Genomic DNA, 18,398 nt, shown 5'->3' with positions numbered 1-18,398 from the left:
TATCATTGAAATTGCTGATACTAATAATAGGTGCTGGAGAGCTTCTGCAGCGTCTAAAAACTCTTCTGAGGGCTTCAGCAGCCAGGCAGGGCTGAGCCTTTAGGAAGCCACACACTAACGAGGCTGGAGCTTGCAGCCAGTGTTGCCTGTAGAATATAACACACTGCTTAAGGTATGCCTGTTAATTACTCTTATTTTTGTGTTTTGCACTGGACCAAACAAAACTGGAATCAAGGCTGGAGTAGTTTGAGGTCTGGATCTGACCCTGCAGATGTCCCTGCCTTGATCCCAAAGGGACAGCATTTCATCCCAGAGATGAAAGTGCCAACTAGCTTGATGTAGTAACTGTAGCTTTATGAAAAGGTTTTTTTGCTTGTTAAAGTAATGTATTTGGAGGAAAACTAGTAAACATGTAACATAGCACATGTCTGTGGAGAAATAACAGCTTCTGGTAAAATAAACTTTCCACAGTGAAGGCCACCAAAATATCTCTGTGCCTTGGACATGCTGCTGCTGTTTCCAGGTTGGCGATAAGTATTCCTTGGAGTAATACCCACTGTGGCAAAGCAAAGCACTCCTCTGCTCCCCAAAGCAGCGCCCTGAGAGCCGGGGTAATTTATTTTCTAACTTTAAGCTGTAATTGCTTTGTTGTAGCAGCTAGCATTCTCATCAATGTCTCTTTTTCCTCCCACAGCTCAGGTATTTGGTATCCCTCATTCCCTTTCTCCCTTGTCCTCTGAAAATCGAGCTGTGCCAGGGGCTTCAGGCCAGACCTAGGCTCTGCTCACTAGATGGGGTGTCAATGCAAGCTCCAGCACAGCCCGTGCCACCCTGGATGACTTTCGACAGCCCATGCGTGACATGCAGAAACATAGCCCCAAGCAAGGACAAATGAAATGCCAAATAATTGCATTTATTATGAAGAGCTTTGCTTTGCTCTCTCCGGGTTGGTGATCAGTGGCTCTGAGCAAACAGCGACCTGTCAGGTGCCAAAGCCAACCTCTCTGGAGCAGCCGACCACCATGAAGAGTGAAGCCAGACCATGCAGCTTTCTCTGACCTCCAGCAGCAGCTCTTTGGGCCAAAAGACATTTTACCTACACTTAGTAGAGAACTGATTGAGAGGAGAACCACAGCCAGCCCAGGGGAAGGTGCAGGGGTGTGGGGAGGCCATGCAGGTGTGCAGGCTGCTTTCTGCAGAGATGCTCCTTGGTGTGGAGGTGCCGGTGAAGGGGTGACCACGATTCCTTGGTTTACAAACCAGGGCTCCTGCCTGGCTGTTGCACTACTTTCATGTTAAAATGCCATTTATTATCCTTCTGCTCTGGGCTCGCAGCTCCCAGCAGAGGTGATGGAGAGAGAAGCTGTGCAGTAGAAAGCAAACACCTTCTCTGAGCGTTTTCTTTCTGCGAGCAGCTTTTCACCAGCTCCTCTTGCACTGATAGTTTGGTAAAATCCAAAAATACAAACTGTAATTTCTCTGTAGAGGGAGTCTGATGCCCAGAAACAGCTTCTGCTTAATGGCATATCAAGAGGTTATGCCGATACCTGATTGCTGGGGAGTTCCTGAAACTTTGCAAATACATCACTGGGCTTGTTTGCAAAAGGTAGGGCTTAGTCCTAGAGCCACCTCAGCCTACCCCAGTGATGCAGAGGTGTAATGGTGGATTTAATGTCCCTGACATTAAATGCAGAAGTCAAATATAACATTAAATGTAGAGGCCATGGTAGGGCATGGGATGGGGTGAGTACCCCGATTCCCCTGGCCAGCTGCAAGGGCTGAAATCGGGCCAAGGCAGGGGTTTTATTTGCAGCACTGCTCTCTTTTCTTCGTTATATTTGACTTCTTGTTTGTCTTCATGAGTGTTGAAGTACTAAAGCCTTATTTCACTGCTTAATTATCATTATTCTGTTTAAACTTGAAAATTATATTGGAATAGTATGTGGAGCCTGAATGCATTGTGTGTGCCTTAGTTCTGCTGGACTTGGAGAGATGAATGCTGTTTCAGATGAATGTGATGCTTAGAGAAGCTCAGAAGACAGTCCTTATCATGAGAACAAATGGTAATTCTCTGCATTTTGGCCTCGGGAACAAGGAGCCAGTGTGTGCAAATGCAGCCCCGCTGTGCAGGGATGACATGCTGGTCCCTGCTCCTGCTCCCAGGTATTTTGAGCACTCCCAGGGATTTTCACGTTTGAGGTGCTGGAAAGCTGCAGGCAGTTGCTTTGCTGAGCTGGGGTGTCCAGGCGGACAAGCTGCACAAAGGCGTGACTTTGGATGAGGTGGCCCTGAGACGTACCTTCAGCATCCACCAGCCTCCAGCCCAGTATCTGCTGGGCTAAAGGATTGGACGGTGTCACTTGTATCCCCTTGGCAAGGCGACAGACCTGTTTTTTTTGGTGCTGGCTGGGTGGAGCATGGCAGAACTGGTGTGATGCTGTGATTACAATTAGCACCAAGGGAGAAGATGGGGAGAATGGGACTGGTGAGGCTGGTGTGGCCGAGTGCTGCTGGAGCAGCCTTGGATGGGGTTCCTACCAGACTAAGCTGTGTTTGGTTATTGATCCCTCTGTTGTTCCGTGCCTTCATCCCAAGATAAAACACTGCATGTTGCACCTTACCCTTTCTGATCATCCAAATTAATCCTCCAGGAGCAAGCGCTGGAGTGCTCCTGCCATCAGTGACTCAATCGTCACTCAGCTCAAAGGCTTAATTTTGACACAAAGATGGTGTAAGTAAAAAAACCTATAATAAACCCCTCACATGCCTGTCTGTCAATATTGGTCCAATTCCAGCAGACACCCTAAAATGAATCACCCGTGATCTTTATTCTGTTTAAAGACTCGCAGAAAACAATACACTGTATTATTAGTAGAAGCTGGAGGCTGCCAGAGCAGCTCTGCTCGGAGGAAAAGAGTGCCTGAGGCAGAACAGGAGAGGGGAAAAATCTGATTTAAGAGACAAGAGTCGTTCTTTTGCTCTTATATGGTGCTGCTCTGCCACCAGGCAGCAGCCCCACACGGCTCCCTTGCTCCATGACTAATAAGGCTCAGCTGGGATCCACCCTTGCTTATCCTGTTATTTTTAGCTCTTTCCAGCCTCATGCTCAGTGTGCCTGCCCTACCGAGGGGTATAACTTCACGTCTTATTTTAAATACTGGTTTTGCAGCCTGGCAGTCTCCTGTGGAGGGCTGCGGTGTCAGGAGCAGGCAGGGATGGGGTTTCTTATCGCTGATGGTATTGTTTTGGGAGCTTGTAACTGATATCCATTGCAAAATGTGCCGTGTCCATTAAGTGTAATCAGCTTTCTGACCTACAGGCTGCTGCAGCACAAGAGGATTATTTTTTTTTTTTTTCTTTCTCAAGTGACAGTGGGGTTGGGAGTCAAACTCAGAAAATCATCTTTGCATCCATTTTCTTAAAGGCTGAAAATGTAAAACAAACCTAAAGCAAGAGCCAGGCTTTACTCGCATGGACCTTGGTTTGCTCCCACACAGTAATCGCACCCTTCCAAAACCCCCTGATCTCGACAGTGTAGGGGTTTGAACCTCTCTGAAGGCTTACTGATTTTTGGGAAAAGAGTTGTGTGCATAGTATAAGTAGACCCCCAAAAAAGGAGTGTATTTCTGCCAGGCTTGTCAGTAAGTTTGGAGTTGTGGACATCAGACTTCAGACCTGTGTGAAGAATCCCCTTCTGTCTATTTTTATCCCAACCATGACTCAGAGGGAGGTTTATCGCTGTAAACTCATGCTTTTGTTGAGGAAGCATTTAAAGGGCACTGCTGTTACCTGTTTGTATTAGTATATTTGTATTTATGGTATTTGGCTCTGTTTGAAAAAGAAACTTAATTTCAGAGTGAGTTTGTAGTATGGCTTGTTTACTTCTTCAGCCTGCAAGTCCCTGTTCTGTGCTTTTACCATCCATTTTGCAATTAAAATGAGTTGCAAAATAAAGCCAGCCCATAAATAAGCTCTCTCAGCCGTTCCCTGCCAGAAAGCATGAGGGGAATGGAAAGGGATAGACGGGCTCGAGGCGACCAGTGGCAGGATAATCCCGTCCCCATCCACAGATGTTGCCCTCTGACTCCCGTGGGGTTAGTGGCTTAATTTATAATTGATAACTCGGCACCTAATTTTTGTTATCGGATGAACATCAGTGCAGCCCGTTGGTACGCACCATGCTAAAGGCAAATTAATCGCCCATATTGAAATGCAGGTTATACTGCTGTCTGCCTGCCTGCATGGACGGACTAGAGTTTCAGGGACTTTGCCACAATTAAAAGGGCTTAATATTTCATCCAGAATTTGCTTTTGGCCCCAGACCAGTAACTTAATAGTTGCTAAGTGTTGAGCATGGGACATGGGATTTCTGTACGTGCTTCCAACTCATCAACATTTCCACATAATTCCCGCTGTCCCCAGTCTGAGGAAGCTGAAGGCCACCCTGTCCTTCATCCTCTCGGGGAAAATCTCTGTCTTCTCCCTCTTCTCATGCCATTTTTTTCCCTCCTTTCTCTCTTCATTGTCAGAAAATACATTAATTCCTCTCCCTGCCTGCTGTTAAAATGCAAGGGGGTGTAATGGGGGCCCAATGCAACTTTATTTTTTTTCAAATATAACAAATATATATTTGAAAAATGAAAATGAAGAAATAAATGGGGGAGAAGGGATAGGAAAGCCTGCCTGCAAGCTGCACGCAGAAAGCTTGAATGTGCTGCACAGCGAGGGGAATTTGAAAATGCGTAACTGAGTTATTAGCTCCGTTAAAAACTCTACCAAATTTGTTATTGAAGAGATCTGACGAAGATGTTACTCAGAGCTCATGCATCAGAAGAAATAGCTTTAATGATTTTGAGTTATTCTCTATGGCTGCGGATTTGGGAATCTTTTATGTAAGATCTCAAATGTTTTTGGGAGTTGCTGGGTTCCTCCTGCTGGTGCCAGCATCACCTCACCCAGGCATGGCTCGGAGCAGAAAATGGGCTTTTGAGCAGAAGTTGGGGGGTGCAGGCTGTCAGTGGGTCCCCCCTGTATTTCAGCTGGTGGTGTGCCGTGCCGGGCGCGGATGCCCCGGCTGCCGGTGCCTGGCTGCTCTTGGCAAAGGCAGGAGGATGAGGTCGGGCACAGATGGTCCAGGCAGCGCTGGCAGGGGCACGTCTTCGTCCATCGGCATGCTGGGGATGCTGCTGGGGGTCAGCTATCCCTGGGGCTGGTTTGCACGTCGGCTGCAGGGAGAGCTGGTGGGATTTTTGGTTCGGTTGAGGCGATGTAAAAATAATAGGCTGTGACTGACTCGTGATTTATGCCAGCTAACCCCAACCCCTCTGCTTTCATTGAACATCGGGTCTCCTGCACAGCACCGTCTGCGTGTACAGGCCAAAAACGCTGAAAATTGTTTGTAGCTGATGGAATTCGCTACAAATCCTCTCCCACATGGGATAGAAATAGCGCTGTAGAGGAAGGTGGATTGTAACATTTTAATTCATTGACACTAATACAAAAACTTACAGGTTAACGTTGTCCGGCTGAAAAGCTCATGTTCTCCATAGCATTTTGCATACCGTGAATATGGCATTTCAAAGGAACAGCTTATTCTTAAGAATATAAATAAAATTGCAAGGAGGCAGCCGTAGCTTTTCTGTTGCTATCTCCCCACGCTCCTTAGGAGCTGGTAGATTAAATGGTTCTCCATTCATTAGCAGTAAATACTTGGTGGGCTATCATACCTGCTCATCATCAGACCGCTTGTAAATTCTCTATTAAGCACATGTGATCCAACTTATAAATTGTACAATTGAAAATTAAGCCTGTGCAACTGTATCAGTGAGTCTTTCTAGATGGGTTTCATGGAAAAGTCTGGTTGTTTACCGTATGTTTTGTCACTTTTATATCACCAGAAAGTTATTAATACTTGGGTGACTTAAATTATTCACTCCAATTCTCTGTAAAGCGTTTGAAATTACTGTAACCTTCTGTTCATGTTTTGAGGGAAGAGAAAATCGTGGTTTGATTATGTAATGGCAAGGATGCCGTCTGTGGGACATGTAGAAAATTGACATTTTTGATGAATCTCTTACCACTAAAAATGGAGCATGAGAGTGTTGAAAGTGCAAGATGTGCACTTCTGCATCAAAATAAAAATGCAATGGTGCACCATTGCACCAATGGAGCACCATTCCCGGTGCTCCTTAATTCCCAGGTCACATAGGAATTCCAAAATAATAGTAACTCACTATAGAGTGGTGGGGGTTTTCCCCTGCATTTCCCTGGTAATGTCATATTTGGTCCTCAGAGGAACAAGAAGAGTTTTATTCTAACATTTCAGTGCACAAGTTTTTATCCTGAAAATGTATCAGTTGGCCCCCCCGTGCTTCAGGAGGGTTTGTAAAGTTGCTGCTTGTAAAGGACTCCAGAAACCTCCGTGGGAGTAAAAGGGGCATGGAAGAGGGAAGGGTACTGTTTGGATTCTTAAACTGTCAGAGGTTTATCCCCTCATAGAGTTACACATCCAAAATGATGGAAAACACCTCAGCATCATCCTCCTTAAATAAAAAAGTAATATTCTAAAGCATTACATATGAATGTAATCCAAACAAATATTCCCCTTTCCAAGCAGATGTCTAGTATTAACTGATTAAAAAATAATCTTTTTTTTTTCTTGCTAGATTTAAACCCTGGAAAAGCTTTAGCTTGGCTTAAAGAGGAGCTAAGTGTATCACTCCTAGTAAATCATCAGCAAATAAAGCTGAAATCCTGTGATGCCGTATATAATTCCCGGTTCCCTGCAAGCTTGCTGTGCTTGGGCAAGCCCAAGGGCTCGGGGTCAGCAGGAGCATCCTGGAGAGGCCGGTGGGGCTTGCTTGGGGTGGGCTCCCTGCCTCTCCCTCCGCTGTGCCCAGGTGATGTGGTGTTCATCTCCTACCTCATTTTTACCTGGTACATGATCCAGCTACATATTTATTTTGAGATTTGAAGAAAAAAGCATATTAATTTAGACTAGTTTTTCGTATGAACCAAAGGGGTTGGCCAATACCAACCTGAAAAAAAAACTTTCCCAGCTCAACCTGATAAGGCCCCTTGAAGAATGACTGTGGGCAGGAAAACGTTTCTGCCGTTTTCTTTGGAGTTAAGGAAACCCATCGCTAGCCTGCCTTGTAGAAAGAACGAACGCTGCTCCTGCCCTTCGCTTTCCCCTTATATAGTTTTTGGGCTGAGGGGCTGTGTGAGTCCTTGCAGCTGGTGGGGTTCAGGCACGCAGCCTGGGACACATGTGTGTAAAAATAAATGTGTGGGACAGTGAGAAATGACAAACACGTAAGGAAAAGGGCTGTCCGTAGCTTTCATGTGAGTAATACGTCCGGGCTCCTTCCCTTCCCTCCCACGGAGGCGAGAATGTGTCCCGCTTGGCTGCCCTCCACTCCCAGGCAGTGTGAATGGGAGGGTTTGGCTTTACTGCGCAGCTTTATTTTTTTTAAGGAGTGTTTTCCCCAAGTAGGAGTTATGATGGGAGAGTTGATAACCTCTGTGTATTACCCCCTCTCCCATGTTAATGATTTCCTCGGGCCTGGGGGCAGAGGCGAAGCAGCCGGGGAAAGCACAAGGCTGCAATGGGGGCAGGCAGGGCCGGCCTGCCTGGAGGAACGGCGCTGCCTGCGTTTGCCACCTTGTGCTCCAAATACAGAACCAGAAATTATATATTTTCCCCCAGAATTGGGGATACCAGGTGTTTTCTCCTTCTGTAGATGGATAATTAATGAAATCCTGTTGTTTCACTACAAAAATTTGAGTGTGTCTGATAAAGTTGCGTCTTCTTTCTCTGCGGGGCAGCTGCCCTGGTGGCGTGTCCGCGGGGCGTAAGTGGAGGGATGCTGCTCCCTGCACCATGGGATTGAATTTTTTGTGTCCTTACCCCTAAAGCCCTGCAAGCATCCAGGGCATCAGGCCTGGTCCATTCCTGGTGGCCCACCTTAACCGCAGCACAGGTCCGGGCTGGGGGGACTGCTCAGCCAAGACTGACCCTGCCCCTAAGCAGCATCTTCCCAGACCCTCTAGAGGAGACCTGGAAGGGGGGTTTTGAAGGGAAGTGTTTCGTGCGGGTGTCCCCAGCTTGGTGTTGGACCCCCTGGAGATATTCTCCAGGGCTTTCTGAACTACACATTTCTAGTTTGGAGCTGGTTTGGGGGAAAGCTTCAGGAAAACTTCAGTCATCTCATAAGTGGTATAAGACGCCCTAAGCTAGAGGATGCCTCGATAAGAAAGGCAAAAGGAGGCAGTGCAGGTATCCCCCGGGTTTCTCTTCCCACCTGAGAGGGGCTGTTGGGGATCCTGAGGGGTTTCCTGGGGCTTCCCACCGGGTTGTGCCTCTGCTGAGAGCAGCAGCGCTTGTTCACTGCCTTGATCCAGGAGCATTGTTTCCCATTGACCCACCTGGACAACTGCCAGAAGCCTTTCACTCAATTTAATCACTCATTGCTTTAATTATTACCTACCTGCCTGCCCGCCTCATTTCTGAACAGGTAATTGCAAATGGATACAGAACAGAGGAGCAAATCCAAGAGGTTGAGGACGATGCCTGGCCCTTTCTGCCTGCATCACAGGCTCGTGCGGGGCTCCCTGCCCTGGAGGGAAGAGCCTTGCTGCAAACGGGTGGCTTTTCTGCAGCAGGTGATATGCTAAGCTGAACGTAGCTCCCTCTCAGGTCATTTTGCAAAAGGAATAATCTGTTAAATAGGTTGAGGGGGGTTCGCCCCGTGCCGCACCAGACCTGGGTGAAGGGAGGTTGGTGCAGTCCCTGCCAGGGATCTGCTGCACACGGAACGGCTCTGAGTCACTGCCGTTATAGATAGACCCACATGTGGGAAGTGGGGGGTAATTTCGGGAGTTTTCCTTGTGATGTACATAATAAATGGCATTAGAGATTATGTAATACGTGGAGCTACTTTTAGCTTGCCACAGATATTTTTCCGAAGCAAGCCCAAGATCTATGCAGTATATTGAAAAGTGGGGATTTTTTATTTTGATGTTTGAAAATAGCTGCCTAGTTGAATGGGATTCTTTGCAGATCCAGTAAAAAACAGGCATGACTTCATCCTTTCTTAAAAACTTATGCAGAATATAGGGGTTTTTTTCTTTTTAAGTGAAAGCTCTATTTTTTTTAAAGCTCTACTCCTGTAGGGGAGAGGGCATCGGGGAGGAGAGTTGGAGCTGAGGCAGACCTGGGGGTTTCTCTCCATCCGTGCCACCCAGCTGCATGGGGACTCAAGGGACTCTCCATCCACCCGCGGCTGCTCTGGGCTGTTTGCACGGGTGAGAAGCTGGGAAAGCTGGGGCAGAGAGATGATCCTACAAAGGCCTTTTTTTCTAGAGGCACATGTGGTGCAGGGAATCAAATCTGAGACACCCTGTGAGCAAGTGTTTCTGGGTTTCACAGTCATGTGCATTTCTGAACATAGCCACAGCTGGCTGTGACTAGGAGCAGAATAAAGCCCTATTTGATGAACGAAGGAAAGCGAGGCATGGAGTTTCTATTAGTTGCAAGTGAAAGCGCTATTGCCTGCCTGGATAAGAGTGCCCAGGGCATGGTGCGAGCCCAGCCCGCAGCACCGCCATCGCTCTCTGGGTGTTTTGGTGCCCCTCGGATGGGCGATTTCCAGCCAAAAATAGGGCTTGAACGCAAGACTTGCTGCGTCCTCACAGCCAGCTGCAGCTGGGGCTGGCCTGACCCCAAACTCTTGCGAATGAGGCTATTGGGGTATGTGTTACCCCCTGGAAAATAAGTGGTAAAGTCGAACTGAGCTAACTTGAGCTAACTGAGAACACAGCGCTCAGCAGGTTGCAAATGCAGAGAACCATAAACTATCCACAGGCTGGAGGCCTGAGCTTGCAAACAGTAAAGTTTGATAATCTCACAATGCTATTTTGGGGTAGCAATGGAGTATTCTGCAAATGGCAGTGAATTCCTGCTGGGTGTGTAATGACAGGGGTGCTGCAGAGGGGCTTCCCAGCCCCGGGATATGGGGCCTTCGGTGTCCCCGGGCTGCAGGCGCCGGCTCAGCCCACCCAGCCATCGTCCTGCAGAAAGCCTCTGCAGAGCCAGCACTGAGTATTTGCTTCATCTTCACAGGCCTTTTCTTTGGAGAAATTTGATCAGAGAAGGGCCCGTTGTGGTGGGAGAAGGGCGTTGGGGCAAGTGCAAGCCTTGCCTCCCTCCTGCCCCTGCGTGGCATTTCCGTGTCCAAAACCAAGGTCGCACCTGTGGTTGGAGTGCCCAAGCGGGTGCTATGGCGGAGGGCTCTGCGTTCACCCTCACTGCAGGGTGGAGGTATAATTAGCTGGAAATGTAGGGCAGAGTGCTTTCCAGAAAAGATTGTGCTGTATTTCTGCGGCAGAGGGTAAAAGAAAGGTATTTTTCAGCTCTTATTTAACGGCACGGTGTCTCTCAGCGTTTCGGGGAGGCCGCGTTCCTTGGAGCCGCGATCCATCACCGCGCCGGAGCCGGTTCAGCTGCGGAGCGGCGCCGTTCCGGCAGCCGGGCCGGGCGCTGCCGCAGACGGAGGCGGGGGGGCGGCTGGAACTGCGGCTGCAGCTGCCTCTGCCTGCCGCAGCATCGCCCCGGGGCTGGGGGGGAACTTCCCAGCCATAGCGCAGTGTCTGGGGGGGACAGCCCCGACCTGGGACGAGTATTTGTTTTCCCCCCCTTCCCCGCGGGGGAGCGCGGCTGGCACCAGCCCCTGCGCGGAGCCCCCCCCCCCTCCCCTCTTTGTGCCGCCAGTGCAGCCGGGGGCGGGACCGGCCCCCCCGCGCCGTGCTCCGCCGGGGCCGCCGCTGCGCAGGCGGAGCAGCGCAGCAGCATCCATCTTACCGGCGGGCGGCTGGCGCGGGCTCCCATCCTCCTCCTTCCCATCCTCCTCCTCCCTTTCCCCATCCTCCTCCTCCCCCGCCGGGGCCGGAGACCCCGCGGGGCGGCGCGGCGGCTGCGAGCGCTGCCGGCTGGGCGGCAGCGGCGGATGATGCACGGAGATGGTACACCAGGAGAACTGCTCCTACCAGGTAAGGGGCGAGCGCGGCCTGGCCCCCCGCTCCGAGCTGCTCGGGGGAGTGCGGGCAGCCCGGGTCCGCCTGCTCGGGCTTAAGCCGGGGGCTCCTGCCCCCGAGGCATCCCGGGGCTCGCAACGCAGCGGGTTCAGAGCAGCCGTGGTGGGGAGAAGCGGTCTGCCTGCGGGGCTTTTGTGCTCGCCATGTGATGCTCGCAGGCGCAGCGGGCGCCGGGGATGCGCTCGCCCGGCGGAGCGGCGGAGGGCGGGTTTGTCAGGCGGCTGCCTGCGCCCCGCTGCCTGCGCCCCGCTCGCTGCCTGCCTGCCTGCCTGCCTGGATGAAACTGCTCCGTGTAAGTGAGCGAGCTGCGGTTTTGCACTTCTGGAGTTGCCGTAGGAGAGCGATGTAAATTTTGGAATAGAATAAATGGAATATTTCTCTGCGCTTTCCAGATTTATCGAAGCGTGAGAGCTGACCCGCAAGATAATTATTTTCAGATGCAGTCTCGTCGTGGTTCATGCTGTTCTGCTAAGTAATCCATGCAAAAACTGGTGATGGGTTGGGGGACGAGCATTTCCCTCTCTGAGCATCCATCACGGCCGCCCCCATCCCTAGGGGGGCCCTGGGGCCTGGCACCAGCACTGGGGGAGGCAGCGCTGATAACAGTGTTTGCTGAGTAACGTCAGGATTATTTTAGTGGGGTGAGTGAGAGCTTGGGGTGGGCTGTTATTGTGGCTTCATTTCCCTCTAAAGAGAGGGTGGGTGCTGTTGGGTGCACCTGCACAGGAAATGGCATGTTTAGGGCTTGATGGTACAGGCAGATTATTAAATGCACAAACGCCTGTCCATCTGCTACGGCGATGCTGAGAAATGCATTTGCGTACGTGCGGTGGAGTGTGTTTTGCAAAATAGCCAACAGGCATTCCCAGCAGCGGAGCTGGACCCTTGAGAGACCAGGCTTTGCCCAGGAGAGTGGCTCATCCTCATTTTCCCCACCACCGCGTTTAATTCAAACTTCAATCTCTGTTTTAAGACAAAATATCTCATATTGCAAAATAACTCATGAAGGGAAAAGATACCAAAGCATACGTATGTACAGAGAGAAGGAAGAGTTGAAAAGATTTTTCACTGAATGTTTTCAATCTAGCAAATGCTTCTGGAAATGAATCTCCATTTTCAGCTCCTTTGCAAAAAAAAATCCTGGGGCTTTTCAGCCTCCGTTTTAGGGGATCTGATTTTTCTGCAGCTCCGAGCCTGTTGCTCTCTAGTGCCTTAATAAATGGTGCCATTGTTTCCGCGCAGCGGATGTTTTCCCAGCATACTCGTAGGAACGCAAGGGTTAAAGGTTGCGCATTGTTTCCCGGGTGGAAGCGGGTCCATGGCGGTGGGCGAGCGATGCCGAGCGCTGCGGCACAGGCCTGGCCAGCATCCCTGCATATTAATGCTCTGGGCTTGCTGCGATGGCAGCGCTGCTGCCTTTTATCTGCTTTAATCTACTTGCTTGTTTATGAATTGGTTCCTCTCCTCCAAACCAGTAAATGTTAGAGTGAAAACAGCCAGAAAGCATGCAAATCACAGAAAAAGGTCCGGAGAAATGGTCTTTCAAATGAAATCTGTTTCAAAACCTTCCTACGACACTGCAAAGATTAGGAGCAACCCCAACCCCCTCCCAAACCCATTAACCTAAAGGCCAAGTTTTAATCCTTTTGTGGCAGGCAATCCCGGGTTTCAGATCACACTGGAAGCCAGCAATGATAGGATTTTGGCGGCTGCCTGGAGTGCCCCGGGGGGAGGAGGGTGGCAGCGTGTAACTCTGCTCTCCTCCCTCCTCACACCCCTTTTTTTGAAGCTAATAAATAAACTAAAAATAAACAAAATAGAGGAACAAGCCAACTCACAGGGAAAACTTGAAAATGTGCGTGTTTTGGAGAAATTCAGCAGAAAAGCTCTGACGCGACCACGTCACAGCTGGGATGTAAGCTCCGCAGCAGGGAGGGTGGGTACCGAGGAAGAGCAGGGTATTTCTGTCATATGCCGTGCCTTGCCTCAAAAGTCCTGTTTCACATCATAAATGAGCCGGCACTGCTGCTCTCTGAAATTCAGGTGCCTGTAGGTCCTCCTGGGGTTTTGGATGGGGCTAAATCAGGTTCATCACTTAGAATTTAGGCCAGGTCTTCCGTGGTCAGGAGGTCCCAGCATCTGACATCTTTCCCGCAGCCGCATCCTGGAGTCATGCAGGCTGCTGCCACTCTTCGTGCCATGTATTTTTCTCTTAGTTATTTCTCTTTTCCTTTTTTATACTGATTTATTTTCCTATACCAAACATTTTCTTTAGGGCTCCATATTTCTCCTACAGTTTGACAAGAGAAATGTCAGCTCTTGCACAGTGGGTAACGTTTTGTGAGGTCCTGAGCTCGCACAGAATAAAAGGCCAGCGTGCAAATCCAGGCCTTAACACAGAAATAAAGGTTTTATTCTAACATGTATTAGCAGTGCTTTACTGGCCTGCAGCCTTAGCCAGTGTTTCAGTTTGCTTTATAAATGCGTATTTTCAGCGTTGCCCAACAGGTCCACCTTTGCAAAGCAAAACGGGACTCTTCGGGCTGTTGCCAGCTTCATCTGTGTGTCTTTGCCACTGCCGTACGAGTGGGTAATATGTCTAGACTTAGGTCGTCTCCTTGGGTTGATTTCTAATGTGCCTTTAAAAGCGGAGAAACCTCCTGGCACCTGGTGCCCCTGCCTGAGGCAGGAGTCTCCAAACAGGCAGTTGCCTGTGGGAACCGGTTTTGGCTCTGTGCGCTGGCATCAGTCACCGTCTGAGCTATCTGCTGGCGGGACGGTCGCTCTGGAGATGTTACCGGGCTTTACACATGCAAAGAAAATTAAAAAAAAAAAAAAAAAAATCTGATGTGAACAATGAAATTTTATTTGCTTAGAAATAGTTTCTTAGGTGGGTTGGGGCGTGTGGCGCATCCTGCTCAGCCCCGTGTGTTCACCTGGGACCTGGTCCAGGTGCGTGCATCAGGCTTGACTCTCTGCTGCTCTGATGATGTCAGGTTTGTGCATGCTTCTTGAGGGGGGTGTGTTAGAAAGACCCCTGTAGTGGGGAGGTGCTGGTGTCACTGCTGGCTGCCCAAGGGATGGACCAGGCAAGGCTGGCCATCACCCACCACTCCCAGGGTCTCACCAAGCACTGAGCCACAGAAGTAGTCCATAGAAGTCACAAACTTAAAATATAAAGTGCTCATTTAAAAAAGAAAAAATTGAGATATTTTATTAGGTTTCTTTTGTTTGGTATCTTTAGGGTTTTGTAGGCTTTCGTGGCATTTAGAAATACCAGACTGTCATCATCTTTTTCATTAAAGGGAATACAAATTCTCATGGCAGAATATAACCCCAAGAGATGGGCCTTGGAGAAAACCTCAAATGCCGTGAAACCCACCATGGAGCACTGGCAGGGTGGGAGAGCTGCTGGCCTGGCCTCTCGCCTGTGGCTGCCGCCGCGCTGGAGGGATGCTGCAGTGTGGTACAGCAGAGGAACCTGTGTTCATGTGGCCGAGCACACTGACCCTGCATCCCAAACCACTTACAATAAAATAAAGCCTGCATTATAGAAAGCTGAGGCTGAAGGCCTTCTTGTTTAGACAGAGATAAAAAAAAAAAGCTCTGTGAGGTAGGTGTAAAGCACTTGGTGTGCTAAAGCTCAGGGGAGTATCATCAGAGGGAGGGCATGGTCCATCTCATCCCTAAATTTGCAGGGACTTGTTGTAAGTGCCTTGTACTGGCTGCTCTGTGCTGGAAGGATGCTGTGCTGTGAAGGGACTCTTCAGAAGACATTTATTCCGACCTTTACAATAAAATAAATGTTTTGTGAAATAGTTCTGGCAACTTGAGATTTCTACGAATTTGGAAGTCACCTCAATACCCTGGCCTGAGCGCCCTGTGGCCGTGAACACCGGTTTGGCAGGGAGGGTGCTCGGAGTGCTTTCATTGAACTTCGCTGGGAATTTAGGGGTTTTACCTACTCACTCGGTAACTGGTGGTGTGTGGGAGCTGATCCCCAACAGAAAGGGGGGGTGGTTTCCTCCCGCACTGGAGTATGCCCCAACAGCATAGAGGGTTTTTTTTACTGACTCAAGCAAGCGTTATGTATGCACAGTAGAGTTAAATTTAGCTGCTTGCTTGTCCATAAGCAATCAGTGTGTGTTTAGAACATAAAACTTGATGTGTCCTATTTCCTCACCTTGCTTAAGAAGGACTGGAGCGCTGCCATCCCTGGCTGGTACATTCCTCACGGCACTGGGTCCATGGCTGTGTGCTCCTGCCGTAGTGGCACCCCAACTGACCTGCTCCAGATACACCCGTTCTGAGCTTTCCCTTTGTGCTCTAAAAAGCAAATCAGGCTGAGGTGGCTGTGGCTGCTTCTCCCCTGTGCCAGCATTTGCCGTTGGCTGCTGGAGGAGCCGCAGCAGCAGCTGTGGCCATGGAGGCCAGTTTCCTTCTGATGTGATCTGACGTGCGAGGAGTCCTTGACCGGCAATGCCAATGTGGAGCGTACCTGACAGCATAGCCCCCATCATTGCTTTTTTGTTTGTTTAAACCCTCTATGTACAATAGATGATGTGTGTGTGTTTCAAGCGGAGGCCAGTTGCCAGAGGGACAATTGCGGGTGTTTGTCGGGCAGTCTGGTGCAGGCACTGGTGCTGCCCATCTGCCCGCAGTGGCCTTTTGCATCAGGTGGGGAAGGGGCTGAGCACCTAAGGGTTTGGTCCCTGTGCTGAGACAATCACACAAATCATTTGTCTTGTGTTTTTGATATCCAGAGTTTAAAATGGCCTTTTCTCTGCTAGTGGGGAGGTGCCCCTCCCAGGAGTGCAGGGTTGGGTCTGGTCCTGGCCACCAAGAAGAGCACCCAAATATACCTCCAGCAATGGTTACAGGGGTGCAGGGGCTCCCAGCCGTGCTTCCTAACCAGATTTGTTTTTCTCCTGTCGCCTTGAATGAGGCGGCTGCTGGAAGCGGGGTTTTCACTGGAGACTGAGACCAGCTCTGTGGGATCCACTCAGGGGATGCCCCTCCGTGAGGCTGGTCCTGGAGCATCCTGGCTTGGAGGGCAGGGCAGAGGTGAGCTGCCTGAAACCTGGAATGGGGGATAAAACATTTTAAAAAAATGTGGGTGGAAAGTGCCAAATGTATTTTTGGTAGGCTGTGTCGCTTCCTACCCTTAGGGGTGACTTTGATGTCAATTTGCAGAGGGGTGGCTTGCACATAGCATGCGTTTGCGCAGCATCCCCCCCCGCATGTTGGGTACCATGGGCACAGCGGGACCGGGCTGGGGCTCACCGTCTCAGCTGGCGGGGAGGAGGCATGGGGACATCTGCCTCCGACCATGGAGGGCAGGGTGATGTGGCAACTTGTCCCGAATTGGGGGGGAAGCATGTGGCAAACTGCAGATGCAGCCCCCGGCCCAGTGCTCCTGGCCACCACATCCTTCCTCTTGGGCTGTGGGATTTTTATTTTTTTTCCAGATTTATTGTGTCAGGATCCATCCCCACGGCCAGGAGAGGAAGTTAATTTAGCAACAGCAGGAAAAGACACAATGAGTCAGCGGTGGAGAGGAACTAAAAATAATTAAATATCCAGCGAACAACTTTGTTTCATTTGGGAATTATAGTTACAAAGCAGCATCCTGGGACAAGAATGGAATTAAACAATCCTGTTTATTATTACTGTTTTTTCCTGAAACTTCAGAGTAGAGTAATGCTATGATGCATAATTTGTATGTTGTTAGAGCTGGTAATCTAACTAGAATATGCATTTTAGCTGAAGTGGTGTCAGCATGACTTGGATATATCATTTAAACATGTAAACTTTGTAGAGCTATTAAAGTTATTCATCTAGCATGCAACATAGTTGTGTTGCACCAGAAATCAGTACTTTTGTTGCGGCTGTGCCATGTTTTGATGATCGCTGAGAAATTTTGGCATAAATTCTATCTTTCTAAGGATTCCCTATAGAAATGCCTGCCCCGAGCACATGATCTTTGCCTCTCGCTGCCCGCCTGCAGCTGATCTGGAGCAAACATACACCGTGATGGGTGCAACAGAGATGAGATCTCAGCAAGGACTGAGCAGGATTTGTGTGGGGCTGGGGGGCAGCGGCTGTGTTGTGAAGCCTGATTCTCCTGGCAGGACTGGAGAGCTGGAGCTGTAAGTGGTGCAGGTTTGGGGACTGCCAAGCCGACAGAGCCCCCTGGGAGCCGGGACTGGGATGCTCAACCACCCCTGAGCAGGGACCAGGCAGTGTGGTGGTCCCCAGGCTCTGCAAGCCCACAAGATGGGTGACAGGTTGAGGCTGGACACCTTTTTGAGCTCTGTTGGTTAATTCCTAGAAACTTTTTTTTATACCTGAAAAAGCTGTTTTAGCCAAGAAGTAGCTCCCTGGAGTCCTTTCTGGTGTTTTTCGTGTAAAGAGTGAAAATTTCATCTTGTGGTTGACATTGCTGTGACTGCCCATCCTCGAGCAGCCATGCAAGGGCTTGAGGATTGCTCCGGCTCTGCCCAGGTTCACTGCCCCAGCCATGGGCAGCTCCTCCGACCTCTGGGATTTCATTAGGATAGCTTCCATGGTGAAAACCCTGGGAGAAAGCCCCTTCCTCCTGCCCCCTCTGGCCGTGACTGTGCCGCCGGGCTTGGGTTTTGACATCAGACACCGGGTTTTTTCCTGCCCTTGTGTAGCCGGTGAGGGCTCAGGGCTATTTTTATCCGGCGCTGGCAGTGGCTGGAGGAGGACGCGGCTTCCCTGGCCCACACAGCCCTCGTCTCCCTCTCATCAGCTGGCCGAGGCTCCGGCACTGCTGTTGACTTTATTAGGGAAAAGCAAGGTGCTCTGGAGCGGCCGGGAGGCGAGAGGGGCTGGGGAAGCATCCCAGCTGGGGGACGGTGGGCTGCTGCAGGTCTTGGCTCCAGGGGCGAGCACTTGATCCCATGGTGCCAATTGAAGAGCGGAGGAAGGACTGAGATGCCCCGACGGGAGCGTTTCACCGGCCACGTGAGGACCCGGGAGCGAAGGAGATGAGTCGGGAGGGTAATGGCATGGGTGACGTCATCAGGAAAGCAGCCGCGCCGGCCGGGGAGGGGAGTTATAAAAAGGTAAGGGACAAAAAGGAGCCTTTTGTCTGCCAACAGTTGCTCTCTTCGCAGGAGGGGGACCTGACAAAGTGCTGCCCAGCACCCTCCCAGGGCGCTGGGTTTCGGGTGCCAGAGCAGGGAAGCACTTGGAGGTATTTAACACACCAGCACGGGGCAGCAAACCTTCCTCCCTCTGCGTTTCCATATCACTTTATGATAAAGAAAACGTAAAGA

At 50.1% G+C, this 18,398-nt stretch overlaps 1 protein-coding gene across 4 annotated transcripts in view; it reads left to right on the top strand.

Moving 5' to 3' along the window:
• The window catches only part of SCHIP1 (schwannomin interacting protein 1), a 194,944-nt gene that overhangs the window by 162,497 nt on the left and 14,049 nt on the right, over nucleotides 1-18,398 (top strand). Inside the window, exon 1 of one of the 4 annotated variants that reach the window (XM_076341452.1) lies at nucleotides 10,960-11,049. The exons of 1 other annotated variant lie outside the window; for it this stretch is intronic. In XM_076341452.1, coding sequence (XP_076197567.1) covers nucleotides 11,020-11,049 — 30 coding nt within the window. In that variant the 5' untranslated portion in view covers nucleotides 10,960-11,019. Of the gene's footprint in view, nucleotides 1-10,959; nucleotides 11,050-11,356; nucleotides 11,387-17,907; nucleotides 18,186-18,398 lie in introns of those variants that run through there. 2 more of the 4 variants (XM_076341453.1, XM_076341451.1) reach the window with 2 other exon arrangements.

The sequence above is a fragment of the Aptenodytes patagonicus genome, chromosome 6 (assembly GCF_965638725.1).
Source record: "Aptenodytes patagonicus chromosome 6, bAptPat1.pri.cur, whole genome shotgun sequence".
NCBI classification, from domain to species: Eukaryota; Metazoa; Chordata; class Aves; order Sphenisciformes; family Spheniscidae; genus Aptenodytes; species Aptenodytes patagonicus.
The sequence above is the reverse complement of the archived record's forward strand: the minus strand, read 5'-3'. Positions and strand labels throughout refer to the sequence as shown.